Source organism: Eremomyces bilateralis (genome assembly GCF_010015585.1).
Source record: "Eremomyces bilateralis CBS 781.70 unplaced genomic scaffold P152scaffold_15, whole genome shotgun sequence".
NCBI lineage: Eukaryota > Fungi > Ascomycota > Dothideomycetes > Eremomycetales > Eremomycetaceae > Eremomyces > Eremomyces bilateralis.
In genome coordinates this window covers 112,655-131,675 of record NW_022985081.1, presented here as the reverse complement: position 1 = coordinate 131,675, position 19,021 = coordinate 112,655, and the positions used below count along the sequence as shown (strand labels likewise).

General features: G+C 52.8%; 7 protein-coding genes across 7 annotated transcripts; 4 read left to right on the top strand and 3 right to left on the bottom strand.

Annotated features, from left to right (window-relative positions):
• Positions 1–25: 25 nt before the first annotated feature.
• Positions 26–693, bottom strand: P152DRAFT_400024 (putative Hsp70 nucleotide exchange factor; the record flags this gene model as incomplete). The annotated part of the gene is made up of 2 exons (XM_033676549.1): positions 26–271; positions 322–693. The coding sequence occupies 2 exons, from the start codon at positions 691–693 to the stop codon at positions 26–28; spliced, it is 618 nt and encodes a 205-aa protein (XP_033532599.1).
• Positions 694–1,923: 1,230 nt separating this feature from the next.
• On the top strand, positions 1,924–4,143 carry P152DRAFT_72793 (Actin, gamma). Its single transcript, XM_033683211.1, has 8 exons — positions 1,924–1,937; positions 2,143–2,361; positions 2,468–2,498; positions 2,653–2,708; positions 2,800–2,830; positions 2,885–3,656; positions 3,708–3,939; positions 3,994–4,143. The coding sequence occupies exons 2-7, from the start codon at positions 2,355–2,357 to the stop codon at positions 3,936–3,938; spliced, it is 1,128 nt and encodes a 375-aa protein (XP_033532598.1). The 5' UTR covers positions 1,924–1,937; positions 2,143–2,354; the 3' UTR covers position 3,939; positions 3,994–4,143.
• Positions 4,144–4,508: 365 nt separating this feature from the next.
• Positions 4,509–5,896, bottom strand: P152DRAFT_475029 (uncharacterized protein; the record flags this gene model as incomplete). The annotated part of the gene is made up of 2 exons (XM_033681382.1): positions 4,509–5,685; positions 5,742–5,896. 2 exons carry the CDS (start codon positions 5,894–5,896, stop codon positions 4,509–4,511), a joined length of 1,332 nt encoding a protein of 443 aa, XP_033532597.1.
• Positions 5,897–6,818: 922 nt separating this feature from the next.
• P152DRAFT_400022 (GTP-binding protein-like protein RAB2) lies at positions 6,819–7,662 on the bottom strand (the record flags this gene model as incomplete). Its single annotated transcript, XM_033676548.1, has 2 exons — positions 6,819–7,541; positions 7,594–7,662. 2 exons carry the CDS (start codon positions 7,660–7,662, stop codon positions 6,819–6,821), a joined length of 792 nt encoding a protein of 263 aa, XP_033532596.1.
• A 543-nt stretch (positions 7,663–8,205) lies between these two features.
• Positions 8,206–11,179, top strand: P152DRAFT_459838 (uncharacterized protein). Its single transcript, XM_033679763.1, has 2 exons — positions 8,206–8,604; positions 8,722–11,179. The coding sequence occupies exons 1-2, from the start codon at positions 8,592–8,594 to the stop codon at positions 11,010–11,012; spliced, it is 2,304 nt and encodes a 767-aa protein (XP_033532595.1). The 5' UTR covers positions 8,206–8,591; the 3' UTR covers positions 11,013–11,179.
• Positions 11,180–12,354: 1,175 nt separating this feature from the next.
• On the top strand, positions 12,355–14,199 carry P152DRAFT_459837 (uncharacterized protein). Its single transcript, XM_033679762.1, has 4 exons — positions 12,355–12,835; positions 12,887–13,145; positions 13,201–13,261; positions 13,315–14,199. Exons 1-4 carry the CDS (start codon positions 12,553–12,555, stop codon positions 14,074–14,076), a joined length of 1,365 nt encoding a protein of 454 aa, XP_033532594.1. The 5' UTR covers positions 12,355–12,552; the 3' UTR covers positions 14,077–14,199.
• Positions 14,200–16,061: 1,862 nt separating this feature from the next.
• On the top strand, positions 16,062–17,114 carry P152DRAFT_364195 (subtilisin-like protein; the record flags this gene model as incomplete). The annotated part of the gene is made up of 2 exons (XM_033675405.1): positions 16,062–16,136; positions 16,212–17,114. Coding segments are annotated over 2 exons (978 nt in total), but the record flags the coding sequence as incomplete, so codon positions are not given.
• Between the last annotated feature and the right edge of the window lie 1,907 nt (positions 17,115–19,021).

The window sequence follows — 19,021 nt, the reverse complement described above, 5'->3', positions numbered from 1 at the left end:
AAACCATTATCCCGTGCCCCAAGCCTCATCCTTTTTGACTAGAGGCGTCCCGCAGCTTCTGAATTATCGAGTCCACCGCCTCCATATCACCCGCATCGATCTTTTCCTCCGACTTGTACTCGTCCGGTAGATGTTCCAGCGCGATGTCCAACCCGGGCTGGTAGTTTCGGATCACCGAGCTGAGGGCCAAAATCGCCTTCTTTCGAACGCCTTGGTCGGCATCATTGACGACGAGGTTCACGAGAATCGGGACGCCGCCCGCGGCTAATAACTTCAAGACATCAGCACGGAATTCTTCGAGGACACAAACGAACGACTTACCCTCTCCTGCGCCTTCGGATTATTCTGCACCGCCGTCCCCGCACACCATGCCGCCATTCTTCTCAACTCCTTCTCCTCATTCTCCAACTGCTTAATCAACGGCCCCCACAGCCCCAGCGGCTCGATGTTATTCGCATTATCGATGTTCTCCACTAGCTGCTCGAAGTTGTCGAACGCGATCAGCTTGTTCTCCAGGTCGACGTCAGGCGACACGACGGCCACCATGGCGTCACGCATGCGGTCGGCGTCCGACGGGCCGCCGAACAGTTGGGCCAGGGCGTCGGCGGAGAGGCCGCGGGTGGCGTGCTGCGATTGGCTGGGGTCACGGCCGGCGTCGGAGTTTTGTATGCTCCATTGGAGGAGCTCGTTCATTGAGGATCCGCCGGCGGCGTTCATGATGGGAGGGATGGAGGAGGATTTGTCGGGAAATGATGGATGAGGCGATAGAGAATATGGGCGTCGAGGAGGAGTCGAGGATGCTGTGTGGGTTGCTATATAAGAAGGTAGGATTAATGGCTGATATCTGTATGCGGATTGTTGAATTTTGAGTTGGCTCGACGATGTCAGTCTGCCATTTGAGCTTTTGCTGGCGGAGTTTGCTAGGTCATTCGGTTCAGTTCTCTCTGCTTCGATGGGCTTATCATAGCATCATATTGTCGCGAGGTAGATGGGAGTCACAGAAGTTGGCGGTCCACATACAAATTACATTGCCTTGGACGACATCGATATCAGACCTCGTCCACGGCATGATACATGAGTTAATTACTTCCACTCCTCCGAGGGTGGTTGAGGTGCAGCACGGCAGTTCACGTGCAGGGCCGGGAGCGGAGCGGGGAAAGGAGAACAAGACACGGAGCGCGGGGAGGGCTGGGCGTCCCGCTAAGAGCTACCCCTCCTTCCTTTCCGGGTGACGTGGGCAGTATGATTAAGGCGTGAAGAGGGAGGATGGACCGATCGAGGACCACGAGTCCATGATGGTGCTCGATGCGACAAGTGAGTTCCTGATGGAAGCATTCCATCGTGGTATGATATGGCAATACGAATATACAATGCCCCATAGGCCCTCCACGTACTCATAGGTTGTTCATGTTGTTCTCATGGATGGCCAAGCTTCCGATTGCTGCTCTGACTTGGTACCTACAGTGGAATTGAAGTGTTCGTGTGGCAATGGAACGCGCGTACCGATAGGCAGCTGCATTCTTGTCCCATCCAGATAACTGTAAATGTTCAAGGCGGAATTATAGTCGATGGCAAGTGGAGATGGGGAGTTGGGATGAGACTGAAAGAGCCGCGTTGGCTGGCGAGGCTGCACGCCATCAGCATGGAGACGTGGATCGCTCGAGCACAGCCGGCTTCTGACGGAGATGCGCAGCATTCATGCTGTTGGGTTAGCTATTATTATATACTCTAATACGGACGTACTTGGGGGATGATACGTAGTAGTAAGACAGTGAGAGTGAGAAAGGCGGTGATGAATATTGATGATTGATGATTCTATGTATTCAGTATTCACATACCATGTCACCCCCCGATCGATCTGGTTCGGTTGATTTGCAGGGCGCTCACGGACTCTGACGAAGGCGCCTACAATGGATGGATTCTGGAAAGAGCGGCGGGTACGTGCCTCCTACTTGTGGCAGATAGTTGGCAGACAGGTGGCAGACACATCTTCCTCATCATTCGCCAACCACCCTCGTTCCTCTGGCTGTTCTTTCCCCCTTCCACCTTTCCAGGCATCGGCTTTCCACCCCCCAGCTGAGCTCGGACCACCCACCGCCAATTTTGACGGACATCGACGGTTTCTCACTTCCTCTTATTTAGATCGCAATCGCTCCTTGCCAGCGCCCGCTTCTCCTACTGACACCCAACTCTCCACAATTGCCTCTCCCCTTCTTCACCTCTCGATTCTATCTCTCAAGGCACATCTTCTTGTTGTCTATTCTCTCATCCTTCCCATCTCCCATTTCGTCTTGGACTACTCGCAACATCCCCGCCGCAATCTCCCTGTAGTTTAAAACTCCAACACCGCAGCCATGGAAGGTGAGTTCCCAATCCTACTCGGTCCCTCCATTCCGGACATCATTTTCTTCGACGAGATAAGAGACATCCGAAGCGAATCGATACTGACATGCTTTTGCGTCAATAGAAGAAGTTGCCGCTCTCGTCATCGACAATGGGTAAGCCATCTTCTGCCCCTCACCGACTCGGAATCCCACAAGCTTGAAGAGCTGTGCGATATTGCTTCGACGTGGCCATAGCAGCAATGAATGTTTTTGCTACAGCTTCCAATGTCTTCATCTCAGTTCTAGGGGCTCGCTAACATGAGTGTAGTTCGGGTATGTGCAAAGCCGGTTTCGCCGGTGATGACGCACCTCGAGCTGTTTTCCGTAAGTCCATCCCTCCCCCATCATCTGGCCACCTGGAAGATATTGGCATCGATATGTGAGATCTGATTGGCTGACATCTCTGATCGTGCAGCGTCCATTGTCGGCCGACCTCGCCATCATGGGTAATTGATCCCACCCTTGGAAATCATGGAGATCCCGGACTGATAAGAGCGCAGTATCATGATTGGAATGGGTCAGAAGGACTCCTATGTCGGTGATGAGGCTCAATCCAAGCGTGGTATCCTTACTTTGAGATACCCGATCGAGCACGGTGTCGTCACCAACTGGGACGACATGGAGAAGATCTGGCATCACACTTTCTACAACGAACTTCGTGTTGCCCCCGAGGAGCACCCCGTCCTGCTCACCGAGGCCCCGATCAACCCCAAGTCGAATCGTGAGAAGATGACTCAAATCGTCTTCGAGACCTTCAATGCTCCCGCGTTCTATGTCTCCATCCAGGCCGTCTTGTCCCTGTACGCCTCCGGTCGTACCACCGGTATCGTCCTCGATTCCGGTGACGGTGTCACCCACGTTGTCCCCATCTACGAGGGTTTCGCTCTTCCCCACGCCATCTCGCGTGTCGACATGGCCGGTCGTGATCTCACTGATTACCTCATGAAGATCCTGGCTGAGCGAGGATACACCTTCTCCACCACTGCCGAGCGTGAAATCGTTCGTGACATCAAGGAGAAGCTCTGCTACGTTGCCCTCGACTTCGAGCAGGAGATCCAGACCGCCAGCCAGAGCTCCAGCTTGGAGAAGTCCTACGAACTCCCCGACGGTCAGGTCATCACCATTGGCAATGAACGCTTCCGTGCTCCTGAGGCTCTGTTCCAGCCGAGCGTGTTGGGTCTCGAATCTGGTGGTATCCACGTTGTCACCTTCAACTCCATCATGAAGTGCGACGTTGATGTCCGTAAGGATCTGTACGGCAACATTGTCATGGTAAGGAAATTCGCGTTCAATTGACCAGAACAGTTGGCTAACCCATGATAGTCTGGTGGTACTACCATGTATCCTGGTATCTCCGACCGTATGCAGAAGGAAATCACTGCTCTTGCTCCGTCATCCATGAAGGTCAAGATCATTGCTCCTCCTGAGCGCAAATACTCCGTCTGGATCGGTGGTTCTATTCTTGCATCCCTCTCCACCTTCCAACAGATGTGGATCTCGAAGCAGGAGTACGATGAGAGTGGTCCTTCCATCGTCCACCGCAAGTGCTTCTAAGGTAAACATTGAGGGGCCGGAGTCATTTAAGGACCGTGAGCTGACAACCCAGTAGTGTGTGTATCGACTCCTCAGGCGCGTCCGAAAGTGCTAGCATAGTCATGGGCTCCGTTTCCGTTCACCTTCCCACTTTAATTCGACGACTACGACAAGCAAGTTTCCGAATAACGAGTTCACATGATACGCGACCACACTGGACAAAAGATGGACGGAACGGAGCCGCGATTGTTCGATCCCGATTTGTGTTTGGAGCCTTGCCCCCCTTTTCTTGTTTTCACCCGAGTATCACGACATCCCAGGAAATCGGCGGAGCTGGTGGCGATAAGAGTATTTCAAAAAGCCGAAGTTATAGTGTTCACGGCAGGTGGTAGCGGATGTAGCTTAGAATTGCAAACTGCCTGAACCATAGGCTCTTATATGCGATTTCTTGTTCTGAATTGTGTCGTCGCAAGGAAATGGTGTCATGCACCGAGTATTTGATAACTGGATAGACGCCGCGATCCGAACCCACTACCGACGCCATTTTCCCATAAGTATACTACTATAAGCTCTCCGTCCGAAGCCATCACCTCAAGCATTCCGCTCGGCAATCACCACCCTATACTTTATACTCTCCGCACCCCGACCCGCTCCCCCCACCGGTACCGCCCTCCCCCGCTCATCCGGCACCACCCCCCGCCCTCCTCTCCTCCCCACCCCTTCACCGCCCACATCCACCGCCCACTGCTCCTCCCCCTCCCTCCTCTCCCCTTCCACCACCCCAAACCGCTTCTCCCTCCCCATCTCCGGCGCATGTCCCTCTGGCAGCAAGAATATCGCACACGCCAGCATCCGCTGCAGAACGCGTGCGTCGTTAGCTCCGGAGAGCGCGAGGTGCGTCTTCGGACTTCGGGCGGGACGGGATGTGTGTTGGGTGGCGCGGGTTGGGGTGGAGCGGGGTGGCGTCGTATTTCCGCCGCCGGGGGTGGGCTTCCCTTTTGGGCTGAGCTTGACGCGGACGCTGAGGGCTGGGACGGTTTCGAACCATCGGGGGGCTCGGTGGATGCTGAGGCGTTTGGGCGTGGGGTGCGCGGGTGGGACGACTGGTTCGGAGGGCAGCACTACGGCGGCGGGGTCGAGGCGGAGGGAGACGCGTTTGGAGGACGTGGCTGGGGTGTCGGGGATGGGGGGACGGGGGATGCGTGGTGGGGGAAGGGTGGATGGATCGGGTTGGATGGCAACGCTCGAGGTGGTGAGAACGGAGTCGGTGTTGATGGTGAAAGGGGGTGGTGGAGGTGGACGAGTGGGAGCAGCGGAGTTGACGCTGCGGGGTTCCGCTGGGTGATGGTGGTCATGCTCCGTGTCGGTCGCCTTCCAAGGAACGGCACTTGGCGAGCTATTCGGCTCGACGAAGGACCCAGGCGTTTCTCCCGAAGATAATGGAGAGTCTATAACGGCCAGACCCCGCAGTTCGTCACCATCCTCCAGCGCCACCACATCCCGTCCCCCAGCCGCTTGTTTCGGACGCCGTTGCGCGGGGCGCGCGGAAGCGGTCGTCAGCTGGTCGGCGTCAATACCGCAGGCTTTGCAGTAGAAATGGGCCGCGCCGTCGACCCGGACCAGCTGCCAGAGGCTGTGGCGGCAGGTCTCAGGAGGTTGGCGACTCTGGTTGGCGTCGATGCTGCAGACTCGGCAGCGGAAATTAGGGGAGCCATTGACGTCGAGGAGCTGCCAGAGGCTGTGGCGGCAGGTGGTAGGGGTTTGACCGCTGTGGAGAGGTTAGATGTTGTGAGGGGATGGGGGTGTTGGAGAGGGGGTACGTACGGTCCGGAGCTCGGTCTGGATGGGATGACGGGATCGTTCCACTCTCTTTCATCTTTAGACATATGATCTCCGAGTTTATGCCACTTGCGCAATACGGAGAGATCGGGGTTCAGATTCTCGCTGCTTCGGCTCGGTCGGGGCGCCAATCGGGGCATTATGTTGAGATATTCCGATGGTATGATACGCTAGACACGAGATGAACGGGACAGAGTTCATAAAGCGCGAAGCGATGCGGGAGGAGGAAACCTTCGATAGGCCGTCGGGTATATATTCCTCTGGAACTCATATCTAACAAATCACTGCTCCCTCGCTGATCAGCCCTCCCTATCCATCACTGCCCCCCAAGCCGCGTAAAGCATTTCACGGCATGGTCTTGGCCGGAGCTACTTTCTGATCATCGTGGGATGCCGTCTAGCGACGCCTTGGCGTGTCATCATAAGTAGTCGCAAGAGATTACCCAAGAAAGCAAATGATCAATCTCCAGCGGACGAAGTCTTGGAAAATTGGTCCAGATTTCCACCAACCCATCGAAGTAGAGGACCATATCGGCGAGGCTTGGCGGTGGGATCGGAGAAGGAGATTGATCGGCGTGGGAAACGTCGCAGATCCGTTGTCACTCTTGTGACTTGTCAGGCCGCGCAATTCGATAGTCCAAACTTCCTAAGTGCCAAGCTCTTTACAGCGACTGATTTGATATTCATTTTTCGTTCCGTCCCTCATTCCGGCAGTTGGTATCAAATATATGTGGTCATGTGTGCTCACAGGAAGCATTCTTGCAATCTTGACAATAACCGGACAAGAACTCTAGATTAGCCCGACATGGAAGATTAAAAAGGACTTCAAACGAAAAACAATTATCGTTGGCCCAAGCTTTCCAAGGACACTTAAGCCGTGCCACAAGTATAATATAGGTAATCCACGTAACAAGCGGTTAGGCCCATGAAAGGCCGACTGCGTATACTTCGAGTGACGATCCGTAACGCCATGCTCATCGGACACATAAGTTTCGAATAAGAACAGACAAGAATGTTGGGGACCCCAATGATATGGATGTTCCCAGGAGATGCCGTCGACAACTCAACAACAGCCATTTCCGGCCCCCTTCCCTCCATCGCGATCATTCAACCCTAGATTCACCGTCCTCGCATTATTCCCCAGCTTCGGCCCCTTCACTCCGCTCCGACGATCGTTCAGATCGTACATCCCCGCCTCAATGTTCTGATATATCCTTTCTGCAACCTGTAAGAATGCACTTTCGACGCCCTCGCCGCTCTTCGCGCTCGTCTCAACGTAGCACATCACGTTGTTGTCCTTGCACCACTGATCCGCCTCCTCTTTGCGCACTTGCCGCCGGTTTTCGCCGTCCGTCCCCATGCTCGAGCCCGCCAGATCGGACTTATTCCCCACCAACACCACGACGACATGGTCTTCCGCGATCTGCCGCAGGTCGTTCAGCCACGATGTAACGGATAGGAACGTCTCGCGTCGCGTGATGTCGAAGACCAGCAGCGCGCCGCTGGCAGCCCGGAAGTAGCTCCGCGTGACCGACTTGTAGGTCTCTTGGCCCGCGGTGTCCCATATGCTGAGCTTCATGTGCTTCTGCTTTTGTTTCTCCACTTTTGGCTTTGGCTCGGGAAGTCCCAGCGGAGGGCCATCGTCGGTGTTGGTGGTGGAAGGGTCGTTGACTCGGAGGGCGTGGGACGCCGGCGGTCCGACGGGGACGATGCGGGAGCCGAATTCGACGCCGATGGTTACGTCGTGGTAGGGGGAGAACCGGCCCTCACATAGTCGGATGGTTAACTAGATGGCGGTCAGCGGGTTTCGCAGTCAAGGTGGTGCGATCGAGGCATACGCTTGATTTCCCGCACCCGGAGTCTCCCAAGGAGACTATCTTTGCGATGTAATCCCATGGCTGGGGCATGGAATAGGTGGTCGCTCAACTGTGTTGGTTCTAGTTCTTCAAGTAATTCGAAGTTCTTTGCAAGCTCAAAGATCTTAGATAGCTAATTTCTTTGACGGATGCCTTGGTCTGGTGCGGCGCAGGAGAGCATGCAGGCTCAAAGCAACGGCAGGGCAATGACAGACAAAGAAGAAGAATGGAAAGAAGTATGAGTGAGATTCAAGGAAATGGGATTCTGTGTATATCCCAAAAAAGTTGGCTACCTTAATATTGGAATTATATCTATCTCTCTTGAAGGAGATTTGGGACGATTGATGAGCTTCCTCTAGTTTCTGGTTCACACGGTCGGAGGATCGGCGTCATACTTGTTGTCCTGTGCAGCTGAGTAATTGGCTGCCTTGCAACCTCAGGCTCGTACGACCGCTCATGGTCTGGTTCATGGTATGGAGTAATTAGGTCACACCCCACTGACCCACTCACAGGCTGGGACAGGCTGGGACAGGGGACTAGGGGAGTACGGAACTGTCTGTCACTCGGTCGGAACAGGCTGCGGTCATTCAGCTTGATAGCAGCCTGCAGTAGGTATGCCCTATGATATCCTCACCCTATGACTGCACTTCCACTCAACTACGCCACCAGCTTGCCGATCTGGAGCTTCAGACGGCTACCTAGAGCAACTGCGATATCTCCTTCTTTGGCTTACTGTAACTGATATCCTATTTACTACTATCAACCCCCCCGATATACTTGGACTAGACACACGAGTTCGATTGGCTCCTTCGAAGGAACACTCCCACTTCCCCCATCACGTGAGCTCGTGAGCTTCAGCCTACCGGTAATAGAGAGGAGTCATCCTCGCAGACGGCCAAATACTAGAAAGAGGAGGATTCGGAATTATCACAGTGTAGAGAAAGGAAAAGGAGCGCCGGGGCGCTCAAGGGGAGGGCAGGATGTTTTCCGAATGTACGTTGTCTTATCAGCACCGGGAACCTGAGAGCTGCACATGATCGAGTGTTTGTCTCAAAGGCGCCCCATGAAGGAATACGCGTGACGTCTAACAGCCGCCTGCTTGATATACAGATGCCTCCCGCTTCCTAGCCCAGTCGCAGTCGCGACTGTCCCTCGGCGGAGATCCCGCAAACTCCACAACCCGCAATATGCACGATAAACAACGCGGCCAGCACGCTCTCGGCCCGTCGAGGTTCTCGTCGTCCAGGCATCAGCAGCAGAGGTCGGCCTTAGGCAACCCGTATCAAAACGGCGGCTCGCAGTTCGCGCGGTTCCCGTTCGGATCACGAGCCCAGGCGCCAGCTCCGCTGTTTTACAGCGTGACCGACGATATTGGAGAAGAGGACGATGGGGAGGAGCGGGAAAGAGAAGTTGCCGACTTCTACGCCCTGCAAAGGTCAAGAAGACAGTTTGGGAATCTATCTGGGTCGTCGGAGGGTGAGGATGATGTCGGCCACTCGCCGAATCTAGAAGAGAGCGGAGAAGCCGCTAAGACGAACCATCTACGACCACATTCGACTGCCAGGAATGGGAAAAGCTCATGGAGATCAACACGACCGGGAATCAGACCCAAAATTCCGGGTATAGACCCTGTCGAGGAGGTTGCGGAGGACGGAATACGACCAGACCACGGTTCAATATCGGACAAAGGAAAAGGAAGGCTGATGGATGTCGATCTGGCCTCCACGATACGAGAAAGCATGGAACAACTCCCCGCGGCAGATGCTTCGGAATATGACCCTGATGACGACCCCCCTTTTCAGAACTTCCGCACACCTCCAGGTCAGAGGAGGCCATTGCTGCAGTCATTCCTACCACAGGAGACAGACGATGATGCCGCAAGAGTAAACCCGCGGCCCCGGAGTCCGGACAGAGAAAGCGTACCACCAGGCGTCGGTATCGAACCGGCCGAGACTCCTCGATACGACCTCTTTTGGTCGACGCTCTTCGGGGTGTGCTTCGCATCTCTTTTTGCTAGCTTCTTCTTGGTTTATATGAGTACGGATAAACCCGACGCCAAACATCCGATCGGCGACACGATATACTCGACCCTGTACAAGTCCTATCATATTCTCATAGTAGATACCTTCGTGGCGACTGTGATCGGTGTCCTGTGGTTGAGCCTCTTACGGTCATATTCTAGGCCCTTGGTCTACCTCATTGTCGGAGGGGTCCCGATCGTTCTATTCTCATTTTGGCTATACCCCTTCGTAACAAGCTTCCACTCGCCCCGGGCTTCCCTCAAATTCCAAGACATCGCAATGCGCTACTTTTCCTTCATCCCCCTCATTGGCTCCATCGTCTGGAGTATCTCGGTCATCAAAGCAAGGCACTCCATCGATCGGGCAACTGCCATTCTCGAATTCTCCGTCAAGATCCTCGCATCGCACTCAAGTTTGATGATGATTGGTTTCGGTGTCCTGGCCATCTTCCTGATCTGGACGTGGATTTGGGTTAGCATGTTTACGCGGGTCTTCCTCGGCGGGCATTTCTCGAGCGCCAAGAATTTCTTCATCATCGACTGGACGACGTGGTGGCTCGGAGCATTCTTCGTCCTCGTCTTCGCGTGGACGCAGTCGGTCATCTCCGGTATGCAGCGAGCAACCACTGCCGCCGTTGTATCCCAGTGGTATTTCCACCGATACTCCGTCCCCGCTCCCACCTCTCGCCAAGTCGTGACCGCCTCTCTCACGCATTCTGCCGATACGCTCTTCGGCACGATCTGTTTTGCCTCCATACTCACCCTCTGCGTTCGTCTCCCATTCCTCATCCTCCCCCGTCGTCTCTCCGGCATCTTCACGATGTGCGCCTACTCCTTCGTCCCCTCCACCATCGCCAGCCTCACCAACCCTCTCACCCTCACCTACGCCGCCATCCATTCCCAACCTCTCTCCATCTCCGCGCGCGGCCTTACCTCCCTCGACTTCGGCGCCGCCCACCGCGCCACCACGACACTCACCCCAGCATCCTTCGACCGCTCCGGCTCCGTCCCCCTCCTCCCCTACCACCTCGCCAAGCTCATCCTCCACGGCGTCCGCTACATCACCGCCCTCGCCATGGGCTTCGCCGCCTGGGTGTCGACCTCCCGCAATCTGGACACCGCCCCCGCATATAACCCCGCGAAGACCGTCCGCGGGTCGCTGTACGCGTATGTCGTCGGCTTGGTGGCCAGCGGCATCGCGTGGGGCGTGCTCGGCGCCATGGAGGGCGTACTGGGGGGCATCGTCGACGCGGCGGTCGTGTGCTGGGCGAGCGAAGTAACGGCGTCGGGGGGGAAAGAGGTGCGGTACTGTCGGGAGGCGGGCGATCTGTTTGGCGATGATGGGGCACGGAGGCGACGGACGAGGTGGGAGCAGGTGTGAGCTGCGGTAGGTGGGGGGATGCTTATGGGCGCATTGGCGTTTCTGGCGGGACTACCAGTTTCTTCGTTTCGCTGTATTTTATACCACGCTGTTTGGCGTCCCCGAGTATGCATGGTATGGGACACCGGGCCATATAGGTTGAGGCGTCACAATTAATTCGACTGTTCAATACTCGTCCCATCATTGCGTGTTTTGTCCATTATTCGGAATTATTATGACTATCAATAATCCGAAGTCTAGCAAAGGCAGAACTTCTAAGTTCTAACCACCTGGTTCGGTCAGGATCCGTGGTCATGACGTGGTCCTCTCGTGTGGTCGTGGATAATACTCATCTCCAACTCTTCCCTCGACCCCCGAGGAATCTACCGCCACCATCATTTCCGATTAAAGCATCCATAAGCTCGGATAGTCTGGCTATGATATACAGGGGGTGGTCATGGTCCATAGGAAGGGGAGCCCAATTTGGCTAGCGTACTGCAGCAATCCTGAGTTCCTGACCGCAACAGCCAACACTGGCACGGTGATTACCTCATCAGCGGGCCCATGGCCTACAGTGGCTTTCTCACTTGCACATCGTTTTCAACTCCTCTCTCTGACTAGTTATACGTCTCTGCTCCCTATCCTTTTTTGCACTGTCTCCAGCATCCTTCAGACATGATTGAGCGATAGTTCTATGCTTGAGAGGGTTCACCAACATGGCATGGAACCGAACGACATGAGCGGCATCAAACTTGCCTACAGCTCGACTAACGGACTAATGATTTCCATGAGGATATGGTTTGATCTTCCCCTCGATATTGCCTATCTCATTTGCTACGTTTCTTGTATGGAAGGGAAAATTGCTCTCCAACAAGGTCACACGCCATTCAATGTCGCTGAGTTGAGACTCTGTGCCATTGTTCGCCCACCGTGATCTGATATTCAATTTTCCATGTTCGTTTTTCTATGTTCATGAAACATGCGGAGGTGCAGACCTTGTGCTTTGCATGTTCTCATTTCAGACCGGACGCTGCGATCCCCCAGGTTTTCAAATCGATTTCATCAACATCCTACCTAGTCCAGCCAGTCATATGTCGAGTTCAAATTACCGTCATTACTCCTACCAGTTTCTAGCCATGCGCCAATTGGAGGCATTTCTACCGCAGGGATGCTTTGATTTATCTGCGTATGTTCTCCTTCGGTATATGGCTCATCCAGTCTCAATGAGCGGAATATAACAGGAACTCCGGAGTTCAGCCGTCCAGGTCTGATATCGCATCGGGACTCGCTATGCTGGAAAGGTCGCCGGATTCGTTGCCTCCGATTCGCTTTGGATGAATGCGTAATGTTCGACGGAACCTTGGCTCACATGCCCGGATATGGAACAATATGATGGATGACCGCTATCGTACAGTTTCCATCTCCCAGGAGCGACAGAGGCAAGTCCTTGTCTTTCATTGCAATTTCCTTTTAGCCTTTCATGATATAAAGATCAGTCGCTCCATGCGTCGTAGAATACGTGGTCATTGCTGGTGAACTCGCCATCTGTCTTGTTATCGTCATGGCTGCTCTTTCGGTTCTTCTCTTAGCACTCACTACTTCGGTCACCGCTCAAATTGCGGGGACACAAACGCCTGAGACTCATCCGTCTATGAACTGGCAAGAATGCACGGCTCCAGGCTCATGTTCTGCCAAGGCTGGAAAGGTCGTTCTCGACTCCAACTGGCGTTGGCTGCATCAGAAAGGGGGCACTACGAATTGTTATGATGGCAATACGTGGTCTTGCGCGAGCAATTCAGCCTGTACCTCCGACTGTGAAATAGAAGGAGCGGACTATTCCGGAAGTGCGTCTTCTCAACCTGAACATTGGATAATGTGACTGAACCATCTGATAGCATATGGCGTCACCGCCGGAGGAAACTCCCTGACCCTAAAATACGTCACGAAGGGACAGTACTCGACCAATATCGGATCGCGGATGTACATGATGGAAGACGACAACAAATATCAGATATACAAGCTTCTTGACAAGGAATTCACGTTCGATGTGGATCTTTCGCAAATTCCATGCGGGCTTAATTCTGCTCTATACTTTGTGTCTATGGATGCTGATGGAGGCGTGTCGCAATATAAGGGCAATACCGCGGGTCCAAAGTCAGTCCAGGCTGCTGTCTTGATGGCTGAGCGAGATTATCTGACTCTCGCGTAGGTATGGAACCGGATATTGCGATGCGCAATGCCCACGGGACCTGAAGTTTATTGGAGGCGAAGTATGTTCAAAGCCGTTCCATCGTGCGAAAATGGGCTCTCTAACCAATCTCAGGCCAATGCGGAGGGCTGGACACCGTCCGACACCGACAAGAATGCCGGCGCCGGCGGCAAGGGAGCCTGCTGCGCGGAAATGGATGTATGGGAGGCCAACAGCGTCTCCACTGCCGTCACGCCTCATTCCTGCCAAACGGAAGCCTACAGTATATGCGAGGGCGACGATTGCGGTGGGACATACTCCTCCACACGATACGCCGGAATATGCGATCCAGATGGCTGCGACTTCAACTCCTTCCGGATGGGTGACAAGAGTTTCTATGGAAAAGGAAAGACCGTCGATACCAGCGGCAAGATCACCGTGGTTACCCAGTTCCTCACCGGGGGGAGCGGGACGCTCAGCGAAATCAAGCGATTTTACGTCATCAACGGCAAAGTCATCCCGAATTCCGAATCGAAGATCCTGGGAGTCACTGGAAACTCGCTCAATGAACAGTTCTGCACCGCACAAAAATCCGTCTTTGGAGATCAAGACATCTGGAAGGAGAGGGGTGGGTGGGCATCCATGTCACGGGCCATGGAGAAAGGGATGGTTCTCGTCATGTCCTTATGGGGTGACCATTACGCGAACATGCTGTGGCTCGACTCCAACTTCCCGACTGAAAAGGACTCCAGTCAACCGGGCATTGCTAGAGGCGAGTGCCCCACCAGCTCGGGCAAGCCGGACGAGCTCGAGACGAGCGCCGCGAATGCGCAAGTCACCTTCTCGAACATCAAATTTGGGGCAATAAACTCGACCTTTGCGGCAGGCACCTATTAAACCAAAGCCGCGGGTACTGGCCAATCTAGGGCTTGCACATGAATATTAGCGCTTCATTGGACCATCTCTCATATTACCAGGTCGGAATGGATTGTCCGGCTGCAAAAGTTTACTCTATCAGTGGTACATAGACAGCATTTGAATGAATAGTGCTTGCTTTCTGCATCGATGCCATCTGTTGTTAAATGTAGACGTGATCGAGAGCTATCTATCCGTCGGATGTGCTTCGTTGGCTCTTAAAAGTTAACGAGAGGTTTTACAACATCATGCTAACCTATTGCCCAGTCTTCTCTAGATGCCGGAGAGCCAGACTGTCCAAGATCATGATGCCTCATCATATCACCCCTACTGGGGTCAGCGTGCCCAATTTTGGGACCTATTGTAAGCACGGTGTTGTGGGAGGAGATTCTGGTTCCTGCGGGAAAGTCGGACGAGGTCGAGCCTTACTCCATAATGGAGACTATTCGAACTTGCTACCTTTAAGGCTGTCAATGACTGAACGGGTGTCGCTCCAGGGTCGAGGATATGGTCCATGACTGAGGAGACTTAAAAGAGGAAGAAAGAGGACAGAAGAGTAAGTAAATTTTTTTGTTAAGGTATCTCACTCTATCATCATGCCAGTCGCTTCCACCCAATAGTAAAGGAGGACGATTCCTTCACTATATAGTGCTCCTTTGATTACCTCTGATACCGGAGGGCCTAGACCCCGGTGCTCTAAATTAGTTATAATCGCATATAATTTCTAAAGAGCAGGGGTTTAAGGCTCTAAGCAATACGGGTCACTGATTTCATCTGATACTACTAAGAAGCACCGGAAATTCATGTCCACAAAATTGACTAACGGTGCTACCGGAGCATGATACAAACTGCAATGGAGAACAAGACGCTAGATGTCACATCTTGTAGTCAAGTGAAACTTGCAACAAATAGAATTTGTCAATTCTGAAGAAAGACGTGTGGGTTTTAAGCACCATCCCGTTCCCCTTCCGGGCGATCTGCCGAACCTAGCAAGGTAGTTGTAACGATCAATATACCGATATTAGAGCCACAGCACCACCTAACGCAAGTTGAAGACGTTCAAACCATAGCCCTGAAATATAAGTGATTATATACGTATTCTCAAATTAGCAGCCAATCGGATTTGTGCAGATAAAAAATTAAGCATCGCCGAGAAAGATGGGAGGATCGGGGTTGTGATACCGCAAACTGTCGCGCAAGTACATTCAACGAATTGTACAGTTTGTATCGTGAAGAAGAGATGTTAAAGTTTGCCTCAACCTTCTACTGCCAGTTGTTACAATACTCGGGATATTCAGCACAAATACAGAACAAACATTCGTCGTTACAAAATATCGACCCGGCATGGTTTCAAAATCCCCTCTGGATATGGGAACGGGTAAAGACAAGCTTTCTAGGTTTGTCTGCATCACAGATGTCTCGGTAATTTTGAGTCCGAGGCTCTGACGGGGAGCGGCTTTGGCCTGATGATGCCAGTAATGACCCAATCTGTATCAGATAGATTGGTTACGATGTGCGCAAGGACTCCCTTCAACGGGGCGTACATGGTGGCATGACCATGAATCTCATAATGGAATGGGTATGAGATCCACTTGGGAAATCGCATACATGGACCCATGCCATAAGATGTCTTGACTGTCCTGGCTTATGTATCATGAAGTTGGCACCTGTTCGAATCAGTCACGCCAGCGAACGGCCGGCCCCTTCTCTCTACCAAAACTTTTCCCTCACTCTCTTGCTTTGGAACCATGCTCTTGTTTGTATTTTTGTCAGTCTTTTCCGCAGTTATCGCATCTGTCGCTTCCATTCCCCCGCGTGGAGCGCAGGAAATCGCGGGATTGTACCTGGTCAAATTCAAGGACATATCAAGTGAAGCCAGGACCCTCCACATTAACTGGTTGCGGGATCAGGAGTCGAAAAGCAAAGGGACAATCGAAGTTCGCCATGAGTATTTCGACGTGTTCCAGGGATACTCGGCAAAGTTGGATGATCAGACTGTGGAGCTAGTCAGGCGACAGGATGAAATTGCCAGTATAGGTCGTGTCAGTGTCTCAAAACGAGGGCCGGACGTGGGACAATCTCAATCGAACAGGACGGGTGGTGAAGAGGACTTTGAGTCCAACTCTGTACAGCGTCGTGACATAACCGTTGAAGGAGGAAGAGGATGGAATGCCGTCAGACTCTCGCTACGCACTTACAATGGAGCATACAACTCCGGTCCTTGGACGCACGATGATTACCTTGGGCAGAGTGTCACGATATACGTGCTTGATACCGGGATCAATATCCAACATCCGGGTTTTCAAGGGTCAGAGGTCCGGTTTGGAGCCAACATGGTCAGCCGCTCGAACAACAATGACAACCACGGCCACGGAACGATGTGCGCGGGAGTAATTGCAGGAAAAGCCAACGGACTGTCACCACGAGCAACGACCATTGCCGTGAAGATTGCCTCGGACCAGAATGTGTCGCAAACTGACGACGTAGTCGCGGGGATTGAATGGGTGCTGCGCCAACCGGGAGACAATAACATGAAAGTCATCTCCATGTCCCATTACGGTTTCAGTGGCGTCCCAGACGTGTCCACTGCAGTTGCCGCTGCAATCCGGGCAGGAGTCCATTTTGTCGTCTGTGCTGGGAACGACCAACGCGACAGTTGCCAGGTCCAGCCAGCAAACGCTGTAGGAGTCATTTCAGTCGGGTCCGTTAACGGATATAACGCACTTCCAAAGAAACCAGACGAGGCGCAGGGAACCAATATCGGAAAATGCGTCACGATCTTTGCCCCGGGAAGCCGAGTGCCTTCGCTGAGCACCCACAACATTAACTCTCGATATCAATATTATTCATGGGGCACCAGCGTTGCGGCACCGCAAGTCGCTGCCCTGATCGCAAACCGGCTCAGCGCACTCGGACCTCAGACACCGGCAGACATGAAGAAATGGCTGGAAGAAACAGCGACAAAGGACCAGATCATTGGTGATTTGGGTGGGTCCCCAAACCTCATCGCTTTCAACGGAGTCCCTCTACAATGAGAAGCGGAAGGATTCAAAACAGCACAGCTTACGTGGAATCCTCGATCTGCAATTTCGACTCGTCAGTAAAAGTGAGGATGCGCGTATAGACTAGTACGATATTGACTAATTAAAATGTAGAAGGATAGACCAATGAGAGCTTAACGCGTCCAGAACTGGTCGTTGGAATCGATTTGAGGAGAATTGTGCGATTAAAATGATGTAAACGGAGAGTGGTAGTAGAAATGCTCCAGCGTTTTGGCTGTATTTGAACATAGAGGTGCAAAATAAGAGCACTGAAGGGAATATCGGGAAAACTGGCGCAGAGTCCCTCCCGTCCAGCATATGTAGGGGAAGCACCAAGTACTAGAACGGTTGTGTAGCATCATTGGAACCGGCAGCTACTATGGGCTGGCTATATCAGCGTTTCGAGGAGGTTAGAAAACGGCAACAACCTTAACTGGAAATTTCGACCAACAATTGGGAGATAAATCCATCAAACCTTGATCAACCTGGGTTAGGCAGCCCCAAATCTTCGTCACTACTAGATCTTCCGAGCTGTCGCAGATGTGATAGAAGGGATTCATGACGCGATCAGAAGCCGTAACGGACGTCCTCCCTCTCCTTTTCGGCAACTTGAAGACCATCGTACGTATCGCTATTGGGAGAGCGTAGTATTAAGAACCTTGAGCTATCTTGAGATTGGGATCTATTGCGATTGGGATCTAGACGTGATCGACAATCACAAGCACGCAATTGATCCGGATCGACAATTGGGATACCACATTCGAAGAAGCGTCGGATACACATCTGACTTCGATACTAAAGGGGCAGTTGGAAACAAAGTCAAAATACCACCAACAAGGTCACTCCCAATTAATATCGTGGCCATCGCACGCGATTCTTTGAACGAACAGCGTTTCTATTGTTGGGGAAACTGATTACAAGGAAGAGCAGGCATATTGTGACTTCCCCTTGTTGGCGATTGACGAAGGCAGCAGGTGAATAAAACAACGCAGCAATTTCGGAGTCTTCGGAGAATTTTGAACTAGGAATATGACTGGGATATGCTAATTAGAACACACAGAACCAATAACTAGCAGTTCACAAAGACGACAGATAAGGAAGCATGGCCTTGGGACACGGAGGACTTGAACACCTACCGAACAAGGCTGGCTTCGGTCCTAACCGTTCACCGTTGTCATGCGCCGATCATTCATATACTACCTTCCAGAAAGGAAGTAATTGATCAGCTGCTAGCGGCAAGTTTAAGGATACCCTGGAACTTTATTTCGACTTGACACGGATAGAAGGGCCTGTTTTCTAGCAAGTGCCTTGGCTGGTGCTCTGACGAGGTGCTCGTGGACAAGGACCGCGTGGTCTCGGGATGAGTTGAGGTAATAATGGATCTCTGAGGTTGAACAGCGAACGGACCGTCGGATATATTGTTGCACGGATGCTTATTAGTAGCGATTTGCTAATCGCGTTTGCCCTCTCGACTCTCGAATCTAAGTTGAACAATGTCGGGAGTTAGGACGAAGCATTGTGGAATATCGCGGTGTTTCCGAGTACGCAACGACTTGGCGTGGGGGCGGAGAACGGAGCGGAGAAACTCCGCTTCGTGGACGGAAGGCGGCAAGAGCCAAGGCGGCAAGTTGGGTCGTTCCAATTTCTCCTTTTCATAAAATCCCTCATCCCTGACACGATGATAGCCCTTGGGAACAACATACACTACGCGGCAGCCAAGGCAAGCTATCTCTCTTTGTTCCCAGGCTCAAATTAACTGCAGTCTAACGGTCAACCAATTGATTCCTATGGCGTGATTTGTGTCGCATTGTTTCTGTTCTCGGCTTCGAAATGTCGTTCTCTACGTGCTATGTTTCCTTTCCTTTCCCTTCCCGATCGCACTATGT

Coding starts and splice junctions, on each gene's coding strand:
- P152DRAFT_72793 (XM_033683211.1), top strand. Junction 2,499..2,652: donor GCTCTCGTCATCGACAATGG/GTAAGCCATCTT, acceptor ACATGAGTGTAG/TTCGGGTATGTGCAAAGCCG. Junction 2,831..2,884: donor GGCCGACCTCGCCATCATGG/GTAATTGATCCC, acceptor ATAAGAGCGCAG/TATCATGATTGGAATGGGTC.
- P152DRAFT_459837 (XM_033679762.1), top strand. CDS start 12,553: ATGGCTGCTCTTTCGGTTCTTCTCTTAGCACTCACTACTTCGGTCACC. Junction 12,836..12,886: donor AGGAGCGGACTATTCCGGAA/GTGCGTCTTCTC, acceptor ACCATCTGATAG/CATATGGCGTCACCGCCGGA. Junction 13,146..13,200: donor GGCAATACCGCGGGTCCAAA/GTCAGTCCAGGC, acceptor ACTCTCGCGTAG/GTATGGAACCGGATATTGCG.